This window comes from Hemicordylus capensis, chromosome 2 (genome assembly GCF_027244095.1).
Source record: "Hemicordylus capensis ecotype Gifberg chromosome 2, rHemCap1.1.pri, whole genome shotgun sequence".
NCBI classification, from domain to species: domain Eukaryota; kingdom Metazoa; phylum Chordata; class Lepidosauria; order Squamata; family Cordylidae; genus Hemicordylus; species Hemicordylus capensis.
The window spans coordinates 130,669,939-130,694,786 of NC_069658.1; the positions used below are offsets into that span (position 1 = coordinate 130,669,939).

At 46.2% G+C, this 24,848-nt stretch overlaps 1 protein-coding gene across 1 annotated transcript; it reads left to right on the forward strand.

The window, feature by feature from the left end:
- The first annotated feature begins 4,795 nt into the window (after positions 1-4,795).
- On the forward strand, positions 4,796-12,634 carry LOC128343659 (uncharacterized). Its single transcript, XM_053293087.1, has 3 exons — positions 4,796-4,825; positions 8,124-9,365; positions 11,536-12,634. The coding sequence occupies exons 1-2, from the start codon at positions 4,796-4,798 to the stop codon at positions 9,162-9,164; spliced, it is 1,071 nt and encodes a 356-aa protein (XP_053149062.1). The 3' UTR covers positions 9,165-9,365; positions 11,536-12,634.
- Positions 12,635-24,848: the final 12,214 nt, after the last annotated feature.

Sequence of the window (24,848 nt, forward strand, 5' to 3'; positions counted from 1 at the left end):
AAATCCACTACCTTATTAACATGGCAACCTTATTACAAAGGTTCCCAACCTGTGGCCCTCCAGATGTTGCTGAACTACAACTCCCACCACCCCTAGCCACAATTTATTATGGCTGGGGATGATGGTTGTTGTAGTTCAGCAATAACTGGAGGCCCACAGGTTGGGAACCCCTGGTTTAGGTCTTCATGGAAGAGCTGGGCTGATCTAAGGATTTGTGAACATTGTTTTATTCATTATTTATGTATTCTATTTACATCCCGCTTTAAGGAATACCATTCTCGCCATGTGTCTAACAATAAATTAATTTAAATTCAAATATACAAACACACAAAATATTGGAACTACAGCAAAAGCAGGAGAATTTCTGCTTCCCTCCCACAGGGCAGTTGGTGGCAGATGGCCCCATGGGCTTGGGAGGGAGAAATCTACCTAGAGCAATTGTCTGATGTCTTTGCCTGCCTCCATCTCTCTCCAGCTGTTCCTCAAAGGACAGCTGGCTATTTTAAGTTTCTATTATTCTCCTAAGACCTTGGCTTGACTCTTTTTATATTTCTAATGTGATATGTACAAATATACCTTTTGGGATTAGTTGCCTCATTCCTTACAGGTGAAAGGATTCTGACCCACACAAAGACCAGAGGTTAGTGAAACAGATTTGTCTTGACCATTAGCTTTAACAAAACAAGACATTCAAAAGTATAAAATAGAAAAACAATCCTACCAAACATTTTAAAACCCGCAGTGATTACCACATATCAGCCAACACAGAAAGTACAAGTATTCCTAAATAATATATCAACCATCTAGTTTGCAGTCTATTACATAAGGCTGGATTTAGACATAACAGCTAACCAAAGGTGGCCGGGGTTTCAATTAGCATATGTTCACCAAACCGCGACTGGGGAAATCCACATTTGCTAGAATGGGATATGCAGATGGAGGAGAGCAAAAGATGCTGGGCGGGAGGGGCGGCCCACCATAACCTGGGAAGATGTCGCAAGGGGTGATTCCAGCAACGCAGTCCAGGCAGACCCAAGTGAGTTCCTTCCATCCAGCAGCTTGCTGCTGGCCGGGCTGGCAGTCTCATGAGAGGGCCAGTCAACTGGGAATGTAGACTGGTTTTGCCTGTAAAAGGGCAAATCCCCACCCACAGACTGCGAATTCGTGAGTTGAACCAGCCCACTTAACCACCAGGGAATCCAAGGGGGGCCCACTTTAGTGCGGCATCCAACACTCTTTCTTAAAAAATAGAATTGATTCTCTTCCTCTCCCTGAACCTCTGAAGCCTTGCACACACCCCAGAGGGGATCCTGACACCCCATGTGCCATAGCGTGGCCATGTGGGCGGCTGTGGACTGTGCCAACAAGACTGTGCATTTGTACAAATTTTAAAATCCTGGGTCTGCTCCATCTGTGCACTGTATAAGCAGGCATGGGGAACCATTGGAGAGGGCACTTTCCTCTTCTCCCGCAACCCAAGGGCAGTGGGGTCGGCTGCAGGGGCCACAGGAAAGGGTGCACCTGTGCACAGGTGCAGACAGCCAGGCAGGGGGCTTGTTTCAGCAGCACCTTGACTGCTGTCCCTGGGATCAGGAAAGCAGTCTCTGGGATACCCCTGCCCACTGCAACAAAGCCCAGCTCACCCATGGCCTGACACTCTCATGAGCAGGCGTAGTCTGCATGGATTTTGGTAGCCATCCTTATCACAGAGGAAGAATCGTTCCAAAAACTGGAATGATTCTTATCCTCCTGGCCCTGCTAATGAGTAAGCTTGGGTTATAAACTCCCACTCTCCAGGGGAAGTGGCTGGGCCCCACTTCCCCACCCTTTCTTTGTAAAAACACACACCAAAAAACACTAGAACAGAATCCCCCTTAAACCACCCCATTCTCTTACCCTGTGCAGACCTTTGTGCACCCTAAGGCTCTCTTGATGCTCCCTTTGTCCTTGCCTGGGTACGTGTGCAGAGGGGAGGGAGGGGTTGACACCAGGACGGACCTTTAAACCCATTCAAAATTCCTAGGGCTTCTTCTGTCATTGTACCATATGCGGATATCCCACTGCAGAGATTCCCAGGAGAGGAGAGCTTCCATTTAGTGGTGTGCACGGAACCAGCGACTTCCATTTTGAAGGTGTGTAGGATACCTTTAAGGACTGGGGAGGGTGCTCTTAAGCCCCCCACCCCACCCCCCACAATGGCACTGTCATTAAAATTGGTCCCACGGAGCAGCAGCATACCTCCTTGCTGCCCCAGTACGTCATGGACCAGAAGTGGCCAGTAGTATCCACTGCGTGTGTGCATGTCATGGCATGCACACGGACAGCAGACACTTACGGTCCGCGACATGCTCACAAGAAATGGGGGGATGGCGGGTAAGATCACCCTCCCTAGCCCTTAAAAGTATCCCCCCCACCTTTGAACTGGCGGACATTCAAACCAGTTCAGAGGTCCATAGAAGGGCTGAGCAATACTCATGGCCATTAAGCAGCTGGGGGAGAAACTTGCTCTGCACACTGTCAGAAAGAGAACAACAGGAAATATGCTTGTAGAGACTCTGATAGGAGGCTGGGAAAACCTCGAGACATGCTTTGTGTTTCTGCAGAACTGAACGGTTTACTGAACTTGTGGTATCTCAGTTTTCTGGACTATACCCACAGTCTAGTTGCATCTGCATCTCCCTCTTGGGGTAATTGAAAAGAGCCATTTGGAGGTGTAGATGTTGAGGCTATTCACACACACACACGTGCAAAACTGGGCTGAGGGAGCCCAGCCCAGTTTTGCACATGCGTGTGAACCACCGGGATCAGGCCTGGCAAACCCACCTATGTAGCCACTGGTGGCTACATAGCAAGTACTCCCTTAACCCCATTTTCTTGATTGTGTGGCAGCCGCAGCTGTTTCCAGCCGTGGCTGCCACACCAGTGGGAGCCCGGGGAGGAGAGATCCCCATGATGCATCATGCACTCATGCGGTGCATCATTGTATTTCCAGGGGCCGGTACAACACATCTGCCTCCCCACCCTCCCTGCTGCCTCGGTGCACAGGGAATCATCTGGGTGCATGGGGAGCGCACCCAGCAATGCCAGCTCGATGGTTTGTGGGGAAGGTAAAACCAGGGGCGTATCTAGGGTAGGGCAGGCAGGGCATGTGCCCCGGGCGCCAGTTGAAGGGGGGGCGCCATTTTTAAAAATTATTAAAAATTTTAAAATGGCCACTGAAAACAAAATGGCCACCGTGCATGCTCAAATGGCCTCTGTGAGGCCCTAGGCCATGCCAGGCCTTGCAGAGACCATTTGAGCATGCGCAGTGGCCATTTTGTTTTCAGTGGCCATTTTAAAAAAATATATTTTAAAGATGGCCACCACACATGCTCAAATGGTCCCTGTGAGGCCCTAGAGGCCAGTGGGGGGAGGGGGAACCCTTGCAGATCCCCCGCAACGGCCTTTAGGAAGCCCCCTGAAGGGGCTACAGGTTTGTTAGTTTTTAAAAAATATATATAATATAAGTCACTGTACACATATTCAGTTTGGCACTATGTACAGAGAATCAGGGCTTGTGAATACTGAGCTGAAGCTTATGAGCTAGGATTGTATTCATTTGCTCTTACTTTGCTTCTTGTGATAAGTGAGTTAAATGTGATGTCTTAATAATATGGCTATTAATGGTGAGTTTGTCTTTGAATCAGTGTTAAATCCTTAGTATTAAGGCCCACTGGGAGGATCTTGCTCTCTTGCTGTCATTTTAACTGTCTTTCTAAAATACAAGAATATATTCCAACCAGTGACATAGTTTACTCTGCATATCCTTTAAATTATTTTCAGAATATCTGGGAAACGTCAAATTCTCAATTTATTTTTAAAACTTATGTAATAGTGATGCTACAATGCATAGTAGAGAATTAGACAGGCACTTGTGTTTAGTTTTCCAAGTACACCTCCACATAGTATCTGGGTATTTCATGAGCCCCAGCATACTGAAATTTGTCATTTCCCAGCATTTTTTGGTCTGGTTACGTCCACTGCTAAATAGTTTTTGAAATATTAAAAGATTAATGAGCTTGACTTGTATTTTTCAGCTGATATTATGAAAGTTATCTGAAAGATGGGTGTCAGATGTTTGGACAGGAGGCACAATTTCAATGCTTGCCCTAGGCGCTATTTTTCCTAGATACGCCTCTGCACCTTGGTCAATGGCTATCTATATCTATAACCCTAACCCCTGCTAACTGGGTGAAGAGGCACCATTTAGCATGGATTCTCTTTATTTAGCAGGGGGAGAGTAACTGGCCCTATCTACCCCCAGCACAGTACTTCCAGTGACTGTTGCTGGTGTCTATCTGATATTTCTTTTTAGATTGTGAGCCCTATGGGGACAGGGGTGCATCTTATTTTTTGGTTGTTTCTCTGTGTAAACCACCCTGAGCCATTTTTTGGAGAGGCGGTATAGGAATTGAATAAATAAATAAATAAATAAATCTATTAACCGTGTAGGAAAGAAATCAGGAACAAATGAAAAATCTGCCATTTGTCATATTTTTAGAAACCGGATGTTTACATTTTAGTGTTCATAGCTTGCAAGATTCCCCTTTTTTAGCCTACGTACATAAGCCTACGCCAGTAGGCTTATGTGCTCACCCTCTCTCTCTCTCTCTCTCTCTCTCTCTCTCTCTCTCTCTCTCTCTCTCTCTCTCTCTCTCCCCCTATCAACTTGGCAGTGCCTGGAACAATATGAAACAAATTCATATTGGGGACACCTCGCCAGCGTAATTTGTGATATCAACCACCCCAATTCAAGATGACGGATGCGTACATGTTTGGGGTGCAAGTGGGCTAACTTATGAACTGCCCCAGATGGTATAAAGATACGATAAATAAATACAATATTTTAAAATTTGTATTTTATACTTGTGGTTCTCAGTGCTTTGGGGAAACTACCTGCTTTCTAAGCAAGCCTCACTGGTCTTTTTCAAACTCTTTGTTCTCTTTCTGACATCACCCTCTATGACATCACCTAACTGTCCTCTTAACTGTCAACTGCTCAGAAGTTTCTTGGGAGTCAATTTCTGCTCTTTCTGAAGCAGTTTCTGGGATCTGGGAGAGTAGCTGCTTCCTCTCTTCTCTGCTTTCCTCTGAAAGGGTTAGCAGAACGTTTATTCTCCAAATGCAGTTAAAGGCTTCAAGGACCCCAATGGGCAACTCCTGGGCACTTTCAGCATCCTGCCAGGGGAGTCATGCTCATCATGATGGAAGGGGCTTCTCTTCTGTGCTGTGGCCCACTTCATCAAATGGTGAGTTTCAAGGGAGCCCTGCCCTCCCCTTTGGAGGAGACTAAGGGGGTTTCTATAAAAATTTGCTTTATCTGCTAATAGCAGGACCCCTGTTAACCAGGCCTAGAGTTGCCTTTTAATGTTAAGACTCTTCTATTAGGCACATGGAGAGCAATTGTCCCTCTTCAGTCCAGCACAGTCCCCCTTCCAGGGTCTCCCTTATGTCAAAATCAGCCCTGCTGACTGGGCAAAGAGGTACCTTTGTGGGTAGTTTTCATATTTAGTGGTGGGGCAGGTTGGGGGGAAAGCAACTGTCCCTATTCAACACCTTGACTGTTGATGGTGTCATGTGTGGGGGTGTAAAGTGTGCCGTCGAGTTGGTTTCTTTGTGGTTGTTTTTGGTAGAATACAGGAGGTGTTTATCATTGCCATCCTCCGTGCAGTGTGAGATGATGCCTTTCAGCATCTTCCTATATCACTGCTGCCCAATCTAGGTGTTTCTCATAGTCTACTCCATTAAGTGGCTACTGTGAGTCCTTGTTGTGGCACACAGTTTGGACTTCACCCCTGCCCACTGAGCAAAGCACCACTTTGTAAAGTGGTGACTCTCTTCTATTTAGCAGGATGGGGAGCAACTGTCCCCTAATCAACCCAACATAGTATCCTTCTGGGGCTATTGCTGGTCTCTCTGCTGTGCTGCTGCATAGATTGTGTCCCAATTTCCTTCTGGACAAGGAACTCTCTTCTCATTCTTTTGGCAATGTAAATCACATTGAGAATCCTTTTTGGTTGAAAATAGCCTATCAACATTTGTAATATTTGTGGATCATGAGTGTGACTGGAAAGAGTTACAAAGTCACACAGTCCCTCTTCCCTGCTCGTGTGCCAGGCTGCACATCACCCATTCCCGGGAACTGTGGGTTAACTGCTTACACAACTGGATGTATCTGTTTTTTCCTTCTATCTATAGAAAAAGAGGCACCAAAACAGGACCATGAAAGATTGGGGGACAAGTGGTGTTTCCTTTGACCAACCTGGTGTAAGGTCAAGATGCGTAAAGATAAAGCAGGATCCGGCAAGGAAAGAGCGGACTTTGAAAGAAGGTGTAGTAGTCAAGAAGAGAAGAGGTGTATCCGGGGAGGGGAGCGGGTACAAGAAAAAAGAGACCCTAACTGGGTAACAAAAGGGGAAAGACATAGCTGGGTTGTGGGGTGGATGACAAGAGAAGAAAAGCCCACTGGGCAGGAACAGTCAGTGAGGGCTTGGGAGCAACCAAGCCAACACAGATACTTGCTTAGGAGGGATCTTTACAGCTTCCTCAGAAGAACCACAAACAGCCATTTTCTCTGAGAAGAAGGGAGAACCTCTCCTTCCTCTTGCTGTAGCCTCCTGTCTTCCCTGATAGGTCAGAAAGGTGCCAGATAAGATATTCTGTCTTCCGGTTGTTTGGGGGCTACCTGACTCGGCGTCTTCTTCTTGATTCTGACCAGGAGCTCCAGGCAGCACTTGGGCCGAGCAGAAACTGGCACTTAACAGCTAGTGGGGTGGGCAGTTGGGCACCCATCCACCCAAAGACTAAAAGGAAAAGCTTGCATAATAACATAAATAAATCCTGGAGACACCTGGGGAAAAGAGAGAGCCTGGCAGGTTGGGCAAACACAGCTTACAGAAACAAAAATTGCCCAAGCACACAGCAGCAGACAGCAAGGGGCTGTCAAAGGGGAAGGTGGGTAGAACTCTCAGCATCCTTGTTATCAAAGGCACTGAGGGCTGTTACATGTCAGAAGTGGGGGGGGGGGAGCCACAAAGAAACAGAATTTAAACCCACAGCAGCACCCAGTTAAACCCACTACCACTAGGACTGCTGGCACAATTTTTAAAATAATAGTAAAATAAGCAGTTGGTAAGGAAAATAAAAAGAGAGCAAGCCTGGCACTGGCACAGTCTCTCTGCCACCACTCTCTGCTCTGCTGCAGTCTTCCTCCTCTGATATCCTCTAAGAGTGTGGCTCTCTCTGTCAAGCAGCCCCTTAAATACACTTTGAAACTCCCTCCTTTTGGCTCCCCCTCCCTCCCCCCAGCCAATGGGAGCACAGTGGCCCCTGACGACACTTGATTTTGTATGATGATAAGCCAACAAAGGAACAAGGAGATCACAAGCCAATTGGAAGGCAATGCCAGAAAACCAACAAGAAAGGGGAAAACACTAAAACAGCCCTCCAAAATGGCACCCACAATCGCTGCTCGAAACAGCAAACCCACTTGCCGCAAAACCGGTTGGTTCTGGGTTGATCTCGAAGAAGACCCCTTTTTGTAGGGGGTGCTCTGGCGAGATTGAACTGCTTGAAATGCCCTGTTTCACAGCAAACCTTTTCCTAGGCATTCTGAACATCCCTAGTTAAGGTTGAAAGTCATTAAGAAAATAAGTCATTTAAGTAGCAGGTCCACAGATTTAATGCTGACAGTGGTGAGTGAGAGTCCTAGAAAGAGGGACAGTTTTCCCAGTGTCCAAGTACTGTAGACCTTTTCTGCTTCATCATTTCAGCTGATATGTTAAATTGTGTAAGTCTGTCCCTAATTGGTTGCTGTTTTATTTTGGTATTTGGTTTTGGTTTTATTTGAGAAACTGCTTAGATTGTAATCATGGATAGTACCTAGATGTAATCAAATGCTTTCTCTGTTTTGTCATTTTCCTGCATATATGCCAGAAGGACCAGGCTGCCCATATACTACTTCCCTGCCCTGAGGAAAATCCCATTATCCACTTCAAAATGAAATTTGACACCATTGAATAGCACTAGTTCAGAAATAAGAATGGTCTATATATTAACTTTGGTATTTCAGGAGAGGATGACAGGCTGGCATTTCAGGAGGACCTCCCCCCTTCTGCAGCCAACCACGGAACTCTCCTGTACCCCCCCTTCTGCAGCCAGAACCGGGCCTGTCCCGTCCCCCCTTCTGCAGCTGGAACCGGGGCCGTCCCGTACCCCCCCTCTGCAGCCAGCCCCGGGACCATCCCGCACCCCCCTTCTGCAGCCAGCCCCGGGACCATCCCGCACCCCCCTTCTGCAGCCGGCCCCGGGACAGTCCCGCACCCCCCTTCTGCAGCCGGCCCCGGGACAGTCCCGCACCCCCCTTCTGCAGCCGGCCCCGGGACAGTCCCGCACCCCCCTTCTGCAGCCGGCCCCGGGACAGTCCCGCACCCCCCTTCTGCAGCCGGCCCCGGGACAGTCCCGCACCCCCCTTCTGCAGCCGGAACCGGGGCTGTCCCGCACCCCCCTTCTGCAGCCGGCCCCGGGACTGTCCCGTACCCCCCTTCTGCAGCCGGCCCCGGGACTGTCCCGTACCCCCCTTCTGCAGCCGGCCCCGGGACTGTCCCGTACCCCCCTTCTGCAGCCGGCCCCGGGACTGTCCCGTACCCCCCTTCTGCAGCCGGCCCCGGGACTGTCCCGTACCCCCCTTCTGCAGCCGGCCCCGGGACTGTCCCGTACCCCCCTTCTGCAGCCGGCCCCGGGGCTGTCCCGTACCCCCCTTCTGCAGTCGGAACCGGGGCTGTCCCGTACCACCCTTCTGCAGCCGGAACCGGGGCTGTCTCGCACCCCCCTTCTGCAGCCGGAACCGGGGCTGTCTCGCACCCCCCTTCTGCAGCCGGAACCGGGGCTGTCTCGCACCCCCCTTCTGCAGCCGGAACCGGGGCTGTCTCGCACCCCCCCTTCTGCAGCCGGAACCGGGGCTGTCCCGCACCCCCCTGCAGCCGGAACCGGGGCTGTCCCGCACCCCCTTATGCAGCCGGCCCCAGGACAGTGCCGCACCCCCACTTCTGCACCCCCCCAGCTCTGGGCCAGTCCTGCCTCCTTCCTGCAACTGGCCACAGTTTAGTCCTGCCCCCCGCCCTTGATTTCCCTCAGGGTAGGGATTAAATGGCTCGCCGAGAAACAAGAACTCCTGTAGAAGTAACTACAGCCAGTAAATGCAAGGGAAATGCAGAATCCCAGGAGGATGGGGCAGCTCTAGATGGAGCATCCCAGGAGTGGAAAATGCTGTTGAGATTAACGCTGTTTTACTCAAGGACTTGCCTCATGCCTGAACCAAGGTTAAAGTCAGTATCAGTTACTGGTTTTGTATTTTTGTTTTTGGATTGCTCAGTTCCTTTCCCCATTTGGGTGCAAATTCATGGTGAACCCAATTTGGGGATGGATCCTAAGAAGTCTTGGATGTGGGTGTGTCTAGGGAACAAAGCGGCTATGCAGAAGGGATTGGCTGCATCCCAGTTCTAATTCTGTGGAGGGCTGGAGAAGACAAGAGCTGGACCAAGCCAGGATGGATGGGGAGCTTGGGAGGGGAGAGTGCCAGTGGAGGTGGGGCAGACTTACTGGACTCCATGGGACACTGGTGTGCTGCCCTCCACTGCTTCCATTTATATATGAGGTGGGGAATCTTAAGTTGATGGTAAGCCTTTCATTTCATATATATTTAAAATGTTTCTATCTTTTATATTCAAACTGCACTTTGTTAGGACACTCTTCGGTAGTGTGCAGCCCATCGAACCCCTTGCAGGGTGTGGCGCATTCTTGTAATTCATTTCAGTAGATCCCAGTTATTAATTCCAAAGAGGGACTTCCTCCAGTTTCTAGGAAGATAAAGCACCCCATTCAGTGCCAGTGCAAGCACCTTTCCACTGCTGGGCGCTTTCCAGATTACAGTTACAACTGCCGTAAAATGCTTCAGCTTAGGATCGAATTGACAACGTAATGAAAGGGCATTGCTCAAGCCAACCAGCAGGGGCAGCAGTCTTTTCTAGTTTGCCCCAAACTCCCTAAAATGGAAAAATACTGCAATCTTTTTACAATGTTGCAGGACTGTAATAAAGCAATAAAATCGGAAAGAAGGCATTGGAAAATATGAATGACACCTTGCTGATAGCACAGAGACTGTGATGTCAATGCACAGGCAATACAGAAGCACACTTTGCAGATCCGTAGTGGCACTGTGATAAGAGTTAATCTGGAAAACACCCAGGCTGACCTGCACAACTAACTCCTGGCAGCTGAACAAGCTTGAGCCTGAGTGTTTTCTTATAGGAAGCACACGGCTAAATCTATAAACAGAAATACTACTGGCTGGGCAAAAGAAGGGGAAAGGGGTGGTGAGGGAGGGGAAGGAAAGAAGGGGAAAAAATCCCAGTGGGCAAGAGAAGGGGGGAAGTGTCGGGGGGGAGGGTACAAGAAAAAGAGAACCTCACTGGGCAACAGGAGGGGAAAGGCCCACTGGGCAGGAACAGTCAGAAGGCGCTTGAGGGGAGCAACCAAGCCCATGCAGACACTTGTTAAGAAGCAATCCGTACAGCTTCCTCAGAAGAACCACTGACAACCATTTTCTCTGAGAAGAAGGGAGCTTGCTTCAACCCCTCCTTCCTCCTACTGCAGCCTCCTGTCTTCCCCGATTGGCCAGGGAAGATTGGGAGCCGTCTTCTGATTGTTTGGCGGAGTCTGACCAGGAGCTCCAGGTGGCACTTGGGCGGAGCAGACACTGGCACTCAACAGCTGGGGGGATGGCAGGTGGGCATCCCCCCTACCCCAAACGTCAAGCTATCCTGTCTACCCAAGCATTGCCCACCTCCCGGAGGAAAAATGTAAAAGTCAATCAATCAAATACAGGCTGTGGCAATCAGCCTAGTAGTTGTTTCTCCTGGGGTGATGGGGTGGGCAATGCTTAGGGGAGTACCGAAACAATCAGACAGGATAGCTTGACTGGCACCTCTTCTGGCCAACCATGGAAGAGAAGTAGCTACAGCCACAGGGAGAAGGGGCTAAGCAAGTTCCCTTCAATTCTCATCATCCATAGCTGCTGGTGGAGGGACTACATCTCCCATCACCCCATCACAAGAAATGGGAGCCGGGGATGATAGAAGCTGTAGTCCAATCATCCCCAGCCACCACGTATTGTGGCAGGAGGTTATTGGAACTGTAGTCCCTGTAACAGCAGCAGGGTTGATGGGAGTTGTAGTCCAATGACAGCTAGAGAGCCTCAGGTTGGCCACCCCTGCAATAATTAATATAGTCCACTGGTGCAGAACCCCATGTGTTTATGAAGAAAACCCAACACAATTTGGGCAGCAGCTCTTTGGCAGGGGGTTGGATAAAGACATCAACATGAAATCAAGGTAGTTGAAACTGAGGGTCATTGAGAAAATGACATTTAAGTCATAGCAAATCTGCCAATCTGAAGCTCACACTTGTTATCTTTGCCTTCTCTCTCCATCCTAACAGCAAAGGAGCACTTCCCGGAATCCTACTTGGCATTGTTATTGAGGTAAGTACAGAGGGCGACCTCAGCCAGGTCAGTACACATCAACACTGACAAATCTCCCCTCGTAGGTGAAGGGAATTGTGGGCAGGAAGAGGTTGAGGAGATCAAGCCCGCACCAGATTCCCATTCCCTTTCTGGCTAGGTTCCCCAAAGCCTCAAGTCTATTCAAGGTGTTGGGAGAAGACCAAATGATCCTTCTGTGTGGAAGGGAGGATACTTCTCCATTCAGAGGATTTTTGCCTTCACCTCTGAGGCAAAAACCACCCCCTTAACGGGGAGGCATGGTTGCACCGCAGTGCTTCACCCCAGGAGTGGAAGCCGCACCTTAGTTTACAGAACTCCTTTCAAACTAGTTTCTATAGTTGTGGCCTGAGTTTGCAACTCTTCTCTCTGCCCCATCTCTTGATTCGGAGCCTGGGTGCAAGACCACATCTTCTCCTAGCACTGCATGCAGTGTGGGGTGCTGGTTTTTTGGATCCATTCCCGGCAGGGTATAAGAAACAAGCCTGGGAAACACAATGGACCATGCTGTGACAGCGTCCTCAGTAGGGATGTTCCTGAATCGGCACATTTGAACCAGGAGAATCGTTTCAGTGCCTCTCTAATGAGGTGCCAAAATGATGTGAGCACATCCCTTATCCTCGGTCCATAGGGCCATCCAGAGGGATGAGGACATGCTAATGAAAGCAGTCCCCAACCTCTGCTGGCTTTCTGCAGGAACACCTTGGCATCCGCTCACCCCACCAGGTGACAGTGTGGGATTAGCTGGCCGCCTTTTGGGGCCGAGTAGGAATTTTCCCCATCCACCCAGATTGGCCTGGAGGTGGCTGGTTTTTTGCCTACTCTACACTGTTGCACTGGTAGGGGTTTTTGATCTGGCCCATGTTAGGAGCGGTGCCTTTAAATAGAGTAGCTCCTTGGTCACCAGCACCATGATGGCAGGTCAGAGGAGGGGATACGGTGCTGCACCCTAGGGGTGGCAGCTCCACTGTGGCTTGGCTACATTGCAGCTCTCTGTTGAAACTAGGTTAATAAAGTTATCGCCCTAGTTTTAACCCATTTCCTGTGTCGTGTCATTTATTTGGGGGTATGGGTGCAAAGGAACCTCATGACAGACCTCTTGCAAGATGTTCTCAAGTAGGCCTGAGTAGGATCTCTAGAGTCACAAAGATAAGCTTTGCAAAGAGGCAGGATCCACAAATCAACGAGAAGCAGGATTGCTCATTTTGCCCTAGCAGCGCTCTGGGAGCCAGCCCTACCCTCCAAATCCTCCAATCCAGAGGCAAAGCTCTGCATCCAGGCTGCAAGCTGAAGATGGGATTTTAAAATAATAATAATTTTAAGGGAACTCTCTGGGTGTGGAAACCTAGCATGTTGGGGAGAAGGATCCAACACAGGTGTGCAGACAGGGGGAAAGCTTGAGGAGCAACTTATTCATTCATTTTGTGAGTAGATATGGGTTGTTAGGTTTGGCAGTGGGGGGCAGGGGCAGTAAAATGTGGGGGGAAACTCCTCAATTGGCTGGGGTGATGTGCACCGTTGGTTCAATGTAATCCTTTTCCTAAATTGCTATCTTTCTCTGTGTGGTGACCTTTCATGGGGAGGATCACACAAATCACACACCTGCAGTTTGAAGCGACACCGTCCTGGAAAATGTAACTGCCTGGTTTTGCTAAATGTTTAAATGGGCAAATATTATCAGAAGACTCTGAGCATTGCAGAAAGAAAGAATCTGGTGATTACTAGTAGGCGTCAGCATGAACGTGTTAAGAACAAGTCATGCCAGAGTAATCTCCCTTCCTATTTCAACGGAGTTCCTAGTTTAGTAGAGTGTGGAGATGCTGCAGCCATTGTTGTGTGTCTTGATTTCTTCTACAAAGCCTTTGACACAGCCCCCACAATATCTTTTTTTATTTCTGTGGAGGATGTGGCCCAAACCTCCATTTTGTTGTACGTGTGCTTGTTCTTCATTTTGATATGTTTAAAATGGCGGCCTGACCCCCATCTCGTGTTAGAGTTCCTTATACAAAAGGTTAAGCAAACTTGGCCTTTTATCCATCTCAGGTTTGTTTTTTCTGTCTGGAGGTCATTATGTTCCATCTGGTTCGTATTTCCCATGATTGGCTAATCCAGAGGAGGTGGGCAAAGTTTCGGGGATAAAAAAGGAGAATTGGAACAGCTACAGTTAGGAAGCAGTAAGAGCAGTTGATTCACAAAAGCCCAGTTCAGATGTTATGCTGTATGAGTGTACAGATGTGTGGTACAGATGTGACTGAGTTCCTGGATATAGTGAACCTGGATACAGGCCCTTGGTACAGAAAGGAAGTGTAATTCTGTACCTGCATTCAATGTAACATGTGAATGACAGTGCCTGTGTACAGATCTGTACCTGTGTATACTGTACACTCATCGTACCAGTGTTGAACATAACATGTGAATGGGCCTAAAGAAGAGAGCTGAACATCGCACAGAAGAATTGGATCACTCTAGGAACAACCAGAGGAAAAAACAACAGCAAGATCAGACAAGGCAGTGCCGAGCAGAGAGACAGGCTGACTAAGAGCTGCTGGTGAGATTCTATATGGGCCAGCATAGAATAGAAGATAATCACAGCATGTGCTTATCCCATTATCATTTTTCTCCTTGCTCTTATGGTTATTGTTCTTAAAACACTGCAAACGCTATTGTTTGAACTGCCCCCCCTTCAAGTAAAAACTGCACCTTTGATTCACTTCTTGAGTACTCTGTATCCCTTAGATGTCACAACACTCTACCTAGAGAGAGAGAGAGATGGAGAACTGGTAGGCTGTTTAGTGCAGACAGCCAGGAAAAACAAACAATTCCAATTGGCAGGGGCATGTCTAGGGTGGGGCAGGCAGGGCATGTGCCCCGGGCACCACTTGAAGGGGGAGCCATTTTTTAAAATTAAAAATTTTTAAAAATGGCTGCCGAAAACAAAATGGCCACCGCACATGCTCAAATGGCCTTAGTATATTAAGGCCCTTAATCCTTAGTATTAAGTATTGGGAGTTTCTTGCTCTCTTTCTCTCATTTTAACTGTCTTTCTGAAATACTAGAATATATTCCAAGCAGTGACACAGTTGACTCTGCATATCCTTTAATTATTTTCAGAGTATCTGGGAAAAGTCAAATTCTCAATTTATTTTTAAAACTTATGTAATAGTGATGCTACAATGCATAGTAGAGAATTAGACAGGGACTTCTGTTTAGTTTTCCAAGTACATCTCCACATAGTATTTGAGTATTTCATGAGCCCCAGCATACTGAAATTTGTCATTTTCCAGCATTTTTTGGTCTGGCTACGTCCACTGCTAAATAGTTTTTGAAATATTAAAAGATTAATGAGCTTGACTTGCATTTTTGAGCTGATATTATGGTAAAGTTATCTGAAAGATGGGTGTCAGATGTTTGGACAGGGGGCACAATTTCAGTGCTTGCCCTGGGCGCTATTTTCCCTAGATACGCCTCTGGGTAAGACCGCCCTCTAGCCCTTCTTCGTAATTGTGAGAAGAGTCTCATTGTCATGTTAACTTACATTCAAGTCCAAACAAGTTGTAACAGCGGCAGACTCATGTCAGAATTGGGACACCGCTGTTTCCCTATAAGCTGAGAGTGAGGTGGAGAGATAGTAGAGCATTGGCAAAGATAAGTGGTAAAACAAGCATATCCTTCCCACCCCTACATTTCCCCCCATGAAGTCGCTTCTCCCCAGCAGCTTTTCCCAGTGGGATTCTATCACAATAAGTAAAAACTGCCAAGAGAAAATGAAAAAGGGATTTTGGAGAGAAAAGCACACTTGGAAAAATAAGTCAGCTCCCTCTCCTTCACAGCCATGATGTGCTTTAAATCTAGCCTGCCCCTTGCTTAACATCGATTCAGCACAACCTTGATTGGGTTGTGCATTCCGTGGCTTAAATATTGGCTTGCTCCTGGCCTAGGTACATGTAAAAGGTAGACGCAATTGGGATTTAAACACAATTTAAAATATAACCACCTGAAACACTACAGATAAAACATCTCAGGTATGAATACGCAAACAGTGAGCATGCAGGAGCAATGTCTTGAGATGTAACAACAGTAAGAAAAATGTCCTCATCAGCTTCTCACCATTCTCGGCTCCACTTCTCCATCTGAGGACATGAATGCATCAGGAGATGATCTGAAATTATTCATTTGCACACATTGCAGAAGTGGAACCATTTGGGTCAATCAATCAATCAACCTTGATTTTCCAGGGTTTTTAACTGTTTAAATGTTTTAACTGTAAAATAATTTTATGCTCTTTTTATGGTTTTGATTTTAACTGTTAATTGATTTTAATTGTTTTTATTTAGATGTAAACCACCCTGAGCCTTTTTTGGAACGGCAATATATAAATCAAATCAATCAATCAATCTCCATTATGGTCATGGACCAGCATAAAGTGTAGGGCATAAGGGGCATACAAATACACAAAAAGGCAGATTCATAAAAGTTATAAAGAAAGCATATAAAGGAGCATAACCATTTGAGTCTGTTCCAGCAGGAAAAATGAAGAACAATAAATACACATTTATTGTGGCATGGGTCTGACCAACAACAGTTTACATCACAATAAATATGTTAGTCTTTAAGCTGCCCTTAAGCTACCATTAGGCTCTCCCCCTTCTTCATTTGCACAGTTAGACACATATATAAAATTTCACATGAAGCAGCATCTGACATGAGTCCATTGCGGGAGACCCAGGACTTCCACTGCTTTCCGAGGAGCTGCCTCTTTGCACAGCCAAGAGCAAAACAAGATCTATTTTTAAAAGGCTTTGTACTGCCACATATTAACAAGAAGTCATGCAGCAAGTAAGCTTTGGCTCAGCTGGTATCTAATGATTCAGTCCTTGTTGGGTTTTTAAAACCTTTCAACCACAAATGTGAAAGCTTAAACTACCGCTAAATATTGTGCATCAAATTGCTATCCTTATCGCCTGCAGACACCATTGTCTTGGAGGGGCTGCACACAATGGGCACCACTCCAGTAATTTCTCTTTCTGCAACTTCAAGCTGCTGAAACGTTGTTTTAGCTTTTCTAGAAGATCACTGGCACACTTTAAAGAGCAAAGTCTTTAAAATACATTGCTTCTAGATCTATTGAAGTAAATGGCTTAAAAAAAAAACAAAACCCAACAAAAAATGCCCCCAAACCTCCCCTTGGTTTTATTTGCTGCATTGCTCCTCATGGCAACTCAATTGAGGTCCTTTCACTTGCCCAAAGAAGAGGTGGCTGGAGTTTCACCCTTCAGACCTTTTAGGAATAATGTCTCAGAAAATACATAGTTGTCCTTGAGTGGAAAAGGATTTTCCAATCTTGCAGACTGGTGTGGTGCAAAGTTATAGCGCCATATTTGCACACAGTAGATGCAGGGTTATATTCCCTACTCAGCCATAAAGTTCATAAGGTGGCTTTTGGGGACATCATTATGGCAAGAACTTAGATTTTCAGTGACTAACATGGGATCGACAATCCTAGGTTTGCCTTGGATGTGCAAAAGGGGAGAAGTTGTGAAGTGTTTGCAGGAAACTTGAGGCATATTGGGTGCAGAAACCTTATTTGCTTGCTAGAATTAGATGTCTAATTCTAGCACGTCTCCTGTCCACTGGCTAACAAAATTACCATTGCACAGAACAGTCACGATAACAAATCAGAGCAAACATAAGAAGCATCCTATGGATGATGGTTTTTGATGGAACTTTAGAAACCTAAATTTGGCCACACCCTTTGCTACTGTCATTTAAAGGCTTTCACAAAAGTGATATGGGTGATTTTGTCCACCTCACAGCTTACTGCTTTTTCCCTGCAAAAAAGATCCCCTCTGTGGCTCCTCAAAGACCAGGTTTTCTAGTCAAAGGTGAAATGACTGGCCCAGAGTCACCCAGCAAGTATCATGGCTGAATGGGGATCTGAACTTGGGTCTCCCCAGTCCTAGTCCAGCACTCTAACCACTACACCATGCTGGCTCATGGCAGTTTGCATATGGCAGTTGACAGTGGGCACTGTCCAGTGACAGTCAAAATGAATTTAAGAAATGAAGGTATGCAATGAATCCTCATAGGGATTCATTATGAGGAAAAGTTATTATACACCAAAGAATTAAAAAAACACTTGAAAAATATTGACTGCACATTTTGCTCCATAACTCTTCTACAAGGGCTAGAACTTAGCTTTAAAAGGCAGGGGGATCTGGGGATCGATGTTAGGGTTAGGATAGGGCAACTTTGAATCCCCATTATTTCCTATGGTGGAAATATACAAAATCAGTAAAAACTAAAAAGAAAATCATCTAAAATCAACCAAGTACCCCACTGTCTTGAAATCTGGGTGGTAGGTTGCACCTATGGGGACCTACCCACCACCCAAATTTGGTGCCCCTAGGACCTTGTTAAGTGTTCTGAATTGATCTGAATCAAATCAAATCCAAATCGAATCTGAGGTGATGGGGTGGGTAGATTTGGACACAAAAGAAATCAGGGGTGATTTTATTTGGGCACAAATCAAATAAAAAAATTGATTTCTGCACATCCCCAGTGGAAAGCAGCAGGCAAGAAGGTTCTGCTCACTACTTCTTCCCTGAAAATGTACCTTGCCTTGCACTTTGCACAGTTGGGAATCCCATATTTGCTGCTGATTGTCTAGTTACAACATTGGCTGATATGATCCTCAAGCCTAACAGTGACGGAAGGCATCAGGGCAATGCTGCTACAAACACAGAAGCAGTATTCCTGCAGTTTCCCCCATTTCCCACGATGGAGGGAACTACAGGAGTGCTGCTTGTGCAGGAGCCATTGCTTCTGTGTCCAAAGCAGCAGAGCCCCGATGCCTTCCGTCACTGTTAGGCTCGTGGATCATGTTGGCTACTGGTTAGACCGGCCTGGTGTAACTCATGGGGTTGTCACATATACGTATGTGATCAGAATGATAAATTTGTAAGTTTTTCTATTTGATAGTTCTACATTTGTTAATTAGTTAATCTAAATTTGATAGTTAATCTACATCTACCCAAAAGTGCTAAAAGCAATGAATACAGAGAAAGAAGGAGGGTTAAGATCTATCACAAGGTTCAAAATTCTGCATACAGAGGGTCAAGGGGGCATCGTTAAGACCATTTCTCTTTTTTTTTTTATTTTATTCAAAAGAGAATTGCTCTCCAGTACGTTACACACCCATGTCTTATTTGCAAATGTATTGAGTTATAATTATTTTTGACAACATTATTATCCTGGGAACAAAAACCATGAACAAAAACTGCAGTGTGCTATGGAAAAAGTCCCTGAGTCAAAACTCAGAAGCTGTAGCAGCCTATTAAAATGGTTGCAGTTCAAACAATCAAAATTGGATCCCCAGAGTTAGAATCCTCCAAGTTTATGCTACAGATTAGGACCACATTCATCATTATTCTAAAGCACAGAGTAGTCTTGGGGTAGGAAAGTCATAATGTGTGAAGTAGTCCTTAGGCTACCAGCATGGCAACTCTATTATAATCTAAAAATTAAACCTGAGATAGGAGGAAATAGGAATTAGGTCACCTGTGGTAGCAAATTCCCTTCCGTGGATCATGCTACAAAATAAATTGAAGAACTAAGCGCCCAGAACAGTTAATCTTTCGGAGATAAATTACCTTGATTATTTTTGTGGCCATTCCTCACTGTTTTAAATACATAATATTATAGTGGGCTTCACCTTTCTTTGCTCAGTGAAGTGTGCTTTTAGAACTATTGCCTTAAATGACAATGATTGAGGACCAAACTCCATGTGACATTTAACGCATCATTGGCACTGGCAAGCTTGGTCCTTCTTTAGTCAATAGCAGCCGGGGGGGGGGGGGGCGGGCGGGGATGCAGTCTGAAGTTGGGCTGTGGCAGAGGCAAAGGGCTAAAGCCTCCCTTCCCTCATGGCACATCCTCCATCCTGATCGTCTACCCAGATAGCTGCTACAGACTAACAAAGAACTGAGCCAGGCAGGGCCAATAGGGGTCCAAAGGACCGTTCAGGCGGAACCCTGCAAGGGTTTGTGCGAGTCCAGTGGCCTGCTTTACTTTTTTGTCCTTTTTTTTTTGGAAACACTTGACACCTCTGCTGTGTCACACACTGCTTCCACAACTGGTCCCCAGTTTGCACAGCACAGCTGCATGGCCTGTGCCAACAGTCTGGAGGGGCAGAAAACGAGCCACATGTCGCTATAACATTCAAATAGGGCATACGTGTATACTATCTAATTCAGTATTGAAAGCTGCTCTCTGTCTGCCCGCACACCCCCAGCTATAATTGAGCAGTGCAGGCTGGCCATTTGCCTAGTAGGGGAGGGAAATCCCCAACTGGGTGAATGACCAGGGTTTGGGATTTCCTGTTGGAGATGAAGTTCCAGTGCATCGACCTTTTGCACCAATTGTCCTAATGACCACTAGGGGCATTGGGAGCAGAGACAGTGAGTCAGGGTCTCCCTATCTGTCCCTACTCTATGACCCCTGAACTGACTCTGCAGCACTTCCTGTGCTGAGTCACAACCCTTCCTTTCCTCCTAGAGAGCAGATGGAAACATCTCTCTCTCCCCCCTTACCTATCCACTATGTAGTCCTTTATATTAGATATATATTTCTTTCCTATCCAAGGGTATTTAACCAATACATATTTAGTATTTAGTTCTACAAGGATCTCCATGTGTTTTCTCTAAACAGCTGCAATATCCAAACCATCCTCTGCTACCTACTCTGTAACTGGATGAGTGTGCTCATTCCTTAGTGCTCTGCTGTTTTACCTATTGTGGGTAAAAATCAACAACCTCTAACATTTCCCATCCCTACCAGAAGAATGATCAGCCTGCATTGGCTCAATTACACCTAGGGCAGGCAAAGAAGGGAGGGACTCCCAGCAGCTGCAGCTCATTTTTTGCTCTTCCCGCTCACTAGCGCAGGCTGCTACAGTTTGTTATACAATATGAAGTGAAGCAGAGTCTTCCAAACAAATTTCAAATCAAAAATTTCCCAGAGAAAAACTACATTAGTGAAAAAGTTCCAGCGAAAAATTTTGCAGTGAAAAATCCCACCAGTGATTATTTGGATGGCTGTTGCTTAAAAATAAGGACATAAAAAGAGCGAATGACATCTTTAGATCTAGGCCACAAGATCAAGGAAGTTGCATCAAGGGATTGCTTCTCAAGATTAAGCCATCACACCCTGATAATAATGATAATATCTTGATCACTATCCATGTGGTGGGAAGTGAGAACACCTTTTCCCTCCTCACCCACCAGATGGCCACATGTAGGTATAACATTCAAATAGGGCATACATGTATACAGTCTAATGCAGAAAGGCCCAGATTGTGCAGTCAATAGCCCAGATAAAACTAGGGATGTGCATGATGTCGTTCATGCACATCCGGGGAGGGGGCGGAGAGCGAGCGCTTTAAGAGGAGGAAAGCAGGTCTTACCTGCACCTCCATGGCCCCTCAGCTGCACCCCCGCCCCGCCACCCCAGCACAGTGCTGTCAGGATTAAACTCCCGGCCCCTGTGGGTTGTTAGGAGCAGCCCTGCAGCTATGAGGCATGGCGTTTAAGCCCAACAGCATATGCGGGGGTGGCAGGGGGCAGCAGAGGGGCCATGGAGGAGCAGGTAAGACCTGCTTTCCTCCTCTTAAAGCACTCGCTTGCCCCCACCAAAACGATTCGGGGGAGGCGATGCTCGAAGCATTTCAGTGCCTCAAAATAGAGTCAACGTTTCATGCACATCCCTCGATAAAATCCAGCAATCAACCATATGATCTGGGCCTATGCATTTTGGAATATTTTGTTTGTGTATGCCCTGTTAAAACAGTACCAGGAGTGTAGCTATAATTGAGCAGATGGGTTCAAAGAACCTGGGGCCCTCAGCTCTACCCCTCCCTCTTTTCTTCATTATCTCCCTCACTCCAGGGCTGCTGGGGAGAGGGGTGAACATGGGCCCCAACTCCCCTAGCTATACCCCTGAACAGTACAGCATTCCTCTTACTCCATTGGTGTCAGAGGCAGGACAGGGCCAGAAGGAAAAGTCTATATTCTCACTACTCACCATGCATCAAGGAGCATCCTAAGTATGTACAGTCCAATCATCATGGGAAACCTATTTCTCTGCCTCACATGAAGTGCTACGTTTAAATTCTCATGTTTGTTCTAACTGTGGACGGATCAGTTCAGAGTAACCTAAGTTCGCCGCTACTCCTACACAATAACGCTAGGGCCACACTGAGAACGTGCCTGCCCCTACGTCACTCAAGGACATGTCAGTGCTGAATACAGACACTATAAAGCTGAAGTGATTTTTTCAAAATACTTTTGCTCCTTTTGGAGGGCCTCACTACATATTACATTAACCTTGTCATTAAGAGATAAGCTCAAATGGAGATGATAAGACTAGAAAAATGACTTTTGTCAACAAGCAGCCAAGAGGAGGTGGTCAATCTGTTTCAGAACTATAGGGCACAGAGAGGGATTTTTTTTTCTTTTTTCTTTTAACATTTTCCCTTTATGACTGCAAATAGCCTCTTTGGGGGGAAATAGCCACCTCAAGGATTTTTGGCGGGAAATCAGCAGAGGGGAAAGTGTTGACCCCCTATCCCTTTACACTGCATCCCAAAGTGGATTGGGTGCTAAATTTTTGATAGAAATGGGATACTCCCCATCCACTTCCTGTTTTAAGCCCATCCCTTAACAATGGGCTTAACGTAATGTGTAGTTTAACCCTGAGGTATTTGTTAATCAAGCAGTGAATCTGGTTTCAAACCATTTTAACTGCATACAGAGCCTCTGTGCATTCGTTGGGGCCGGCTACCTCTCCCCCCCCCCACCTTCTGCCCTAGTCTCCTCCGGCCTGTGCCAGGCCATCGCTGCCTCGCCTCTGTGGCCGGTCCTGCCACCGCTGCCTCGCCTCCGCTGCCGGGCCCACCGCAGCGACCAATCCTCCTGGGTGCGTCTCAGCCAATCAGGCACCTCCACCGCCCAGCCAATCAGCTGGGCGCCGGGACGCACATTTCAAGGCTCACCCAGGAGAATTAAATATATAGATACTTAGAATGTATATATGCCATCACTTTAAAAGACCCTGAATTCTTCATTTGACAACATTATTACATTGGGTAGCGGGCTCAAAACATCTTCAGCACATAGCTAAGTCTCATGTGCTCTGAAGATTCATGAGTAGACCCACTGAAATTAATGGAACAGGTTAGCCATGGCTAACTTGTCCCATTCATTCCAGCAGGAGTACTCATGACTACCTTAGTCTGGATGTCAGTCACCATATCCACACTGAAATCTTATCGGTCAGTGAACAAAATCCTAAGATGAACAAGTACTGAGGGTTGAAACAACAACCAAAGGAAATCCATTAAGCCCATTTAGATATAAAAGGCATTTGATGTCTAGGCAAAATGCAAATGAGAAATAACCATTCTGGGAATAGCCCTCAGGTTATTATTTTACAAAACTTTCTAAATAGGTATCAGATCTCACCACAGCCGCCTGCAATATATCATTTTCCAGCAAACACAAAGGTAGGGAAGGGAATATAATACAAGCTCTGTGAAACACACACAGTACTATTTTCCTGCACAGTTGCAAGCAGAGAAATAATGTGTATTTGAGGGTGGAAAGGGCACAGGACTGTATTCCTAAAGGCATAAGAGAAATGTGATAACAAGGCAATGAGAAGCTTGCCTATTACACCTGCTGTTCTGAGCTTTGTGGCCTTTGCTCTTGATCTACCGTGAATGAATTCAAGGTTATTTAAAGTTGTTTGTGAAAGAAGCCAAGAATTCCTCTAGAATTCTAGAAGCAGGCTGTCTGTCGGTAACCAAACTTACCAAAGCCATGATCCCAGTATGGGCTACTGGACAGTGAGGAAACACAGTGGACATGGATGCTGAGAGAGGGCTGGGAAAGGGCTCTTACCTGTGGTGGTGGCGGCAGCAGTAGAAGTGTTAGCTGCTGAGACTTCTGCCCATGTGGGAGCTCTAATTATGGCTCCTGCATGATCCAGGTCAGCAATCTCAGCATCTGTCAAAAAACTACATAAGAGCATTCAGAAGAACAATCACCACACTTAAAATAAAAAGGAATGACCAGCAGCTGGCTTCACCACTTTAATCAACTTGATTTATTAAAAAGGCTGTGCATCAGGCTCACACACACACATTCACTGTTTCTTTTCCAGCCACACTTTACTTATCACATCAAGGGTTGCCTGATCAAATAAAAAAGAAAGACTATGGAACTACTCCCCACCTCCCACCCCCGCTCTGGAGAGTCCCGGGGAACTGCTGGCTTTTGAGATAAGGGACTCCCATTGTGTTCCATGAAGCTATGATAGTCTGAAATAAGGAACATCACCTTAAGACCAAAAAAATAAAAATAAAAATGTAACCATAACATCCCTTTCTTCCCTGCCTCTTGATTTCTCAGCAATCTGTTTTAGGAGAAATGTTTGTGAAAAGAGTTTAAGCCAGCAAATCTCAGGCAGAGTGTGGGGGTGGGAAGAGAAAGAAAGCCCATATGCCTCCTCATATGTCCATTGCAGCTAAATGGTTTCTTTAAAATTCCCAATGTATTGCTTTATGCCTCTCTCCTACTTTGCTCACACTCCAGGTCCAAACAAATATGAAATCTCAGTTTGTTCCAAGATGGTTACAATTTGCAGGACTAAATATAGCCAGTAAGGGTTTCCCGGAAGACTGGTTTGCCCCCATTGCTAATTTCATGTTCTGTTGCTAAGCCTCAGGAGAAAGGAAAGCAAAGAATAACACAAATAAGAGGTGCTCAGGTTGACATTCACAGATTACCTTGGTGGTGTGGGTTCTGTGCATGGGTGCCTGCCTTTCTGCATGGAAAGCAGATTACTTGTAATACCAATCCTTCAGTCATCTTTATTACGGTCCAAGACCAGCAGAAGATAGCATGAGGCAGTAATTATGAGGAGTACTTACAGTAGGATAGGGCAAATTATAAAGCAATAAAACCATATTACATTAAAATCACTACGTTAAAATTATTACATTAACATCACTATGAACGATAATTACTATAACATGATTACTATAAAATTACTAATAATTACTAGAGGTTATATACGAGAATTACTGTAAAATGCTACTCTGGTGGGAGGAGGACTGTGAAGCTACTACCACAGCTCAGCTTAAATACAGTAAAATGCATTCAAATAGGGGGAGAACAGAGGCAAAAGGATGAGTACA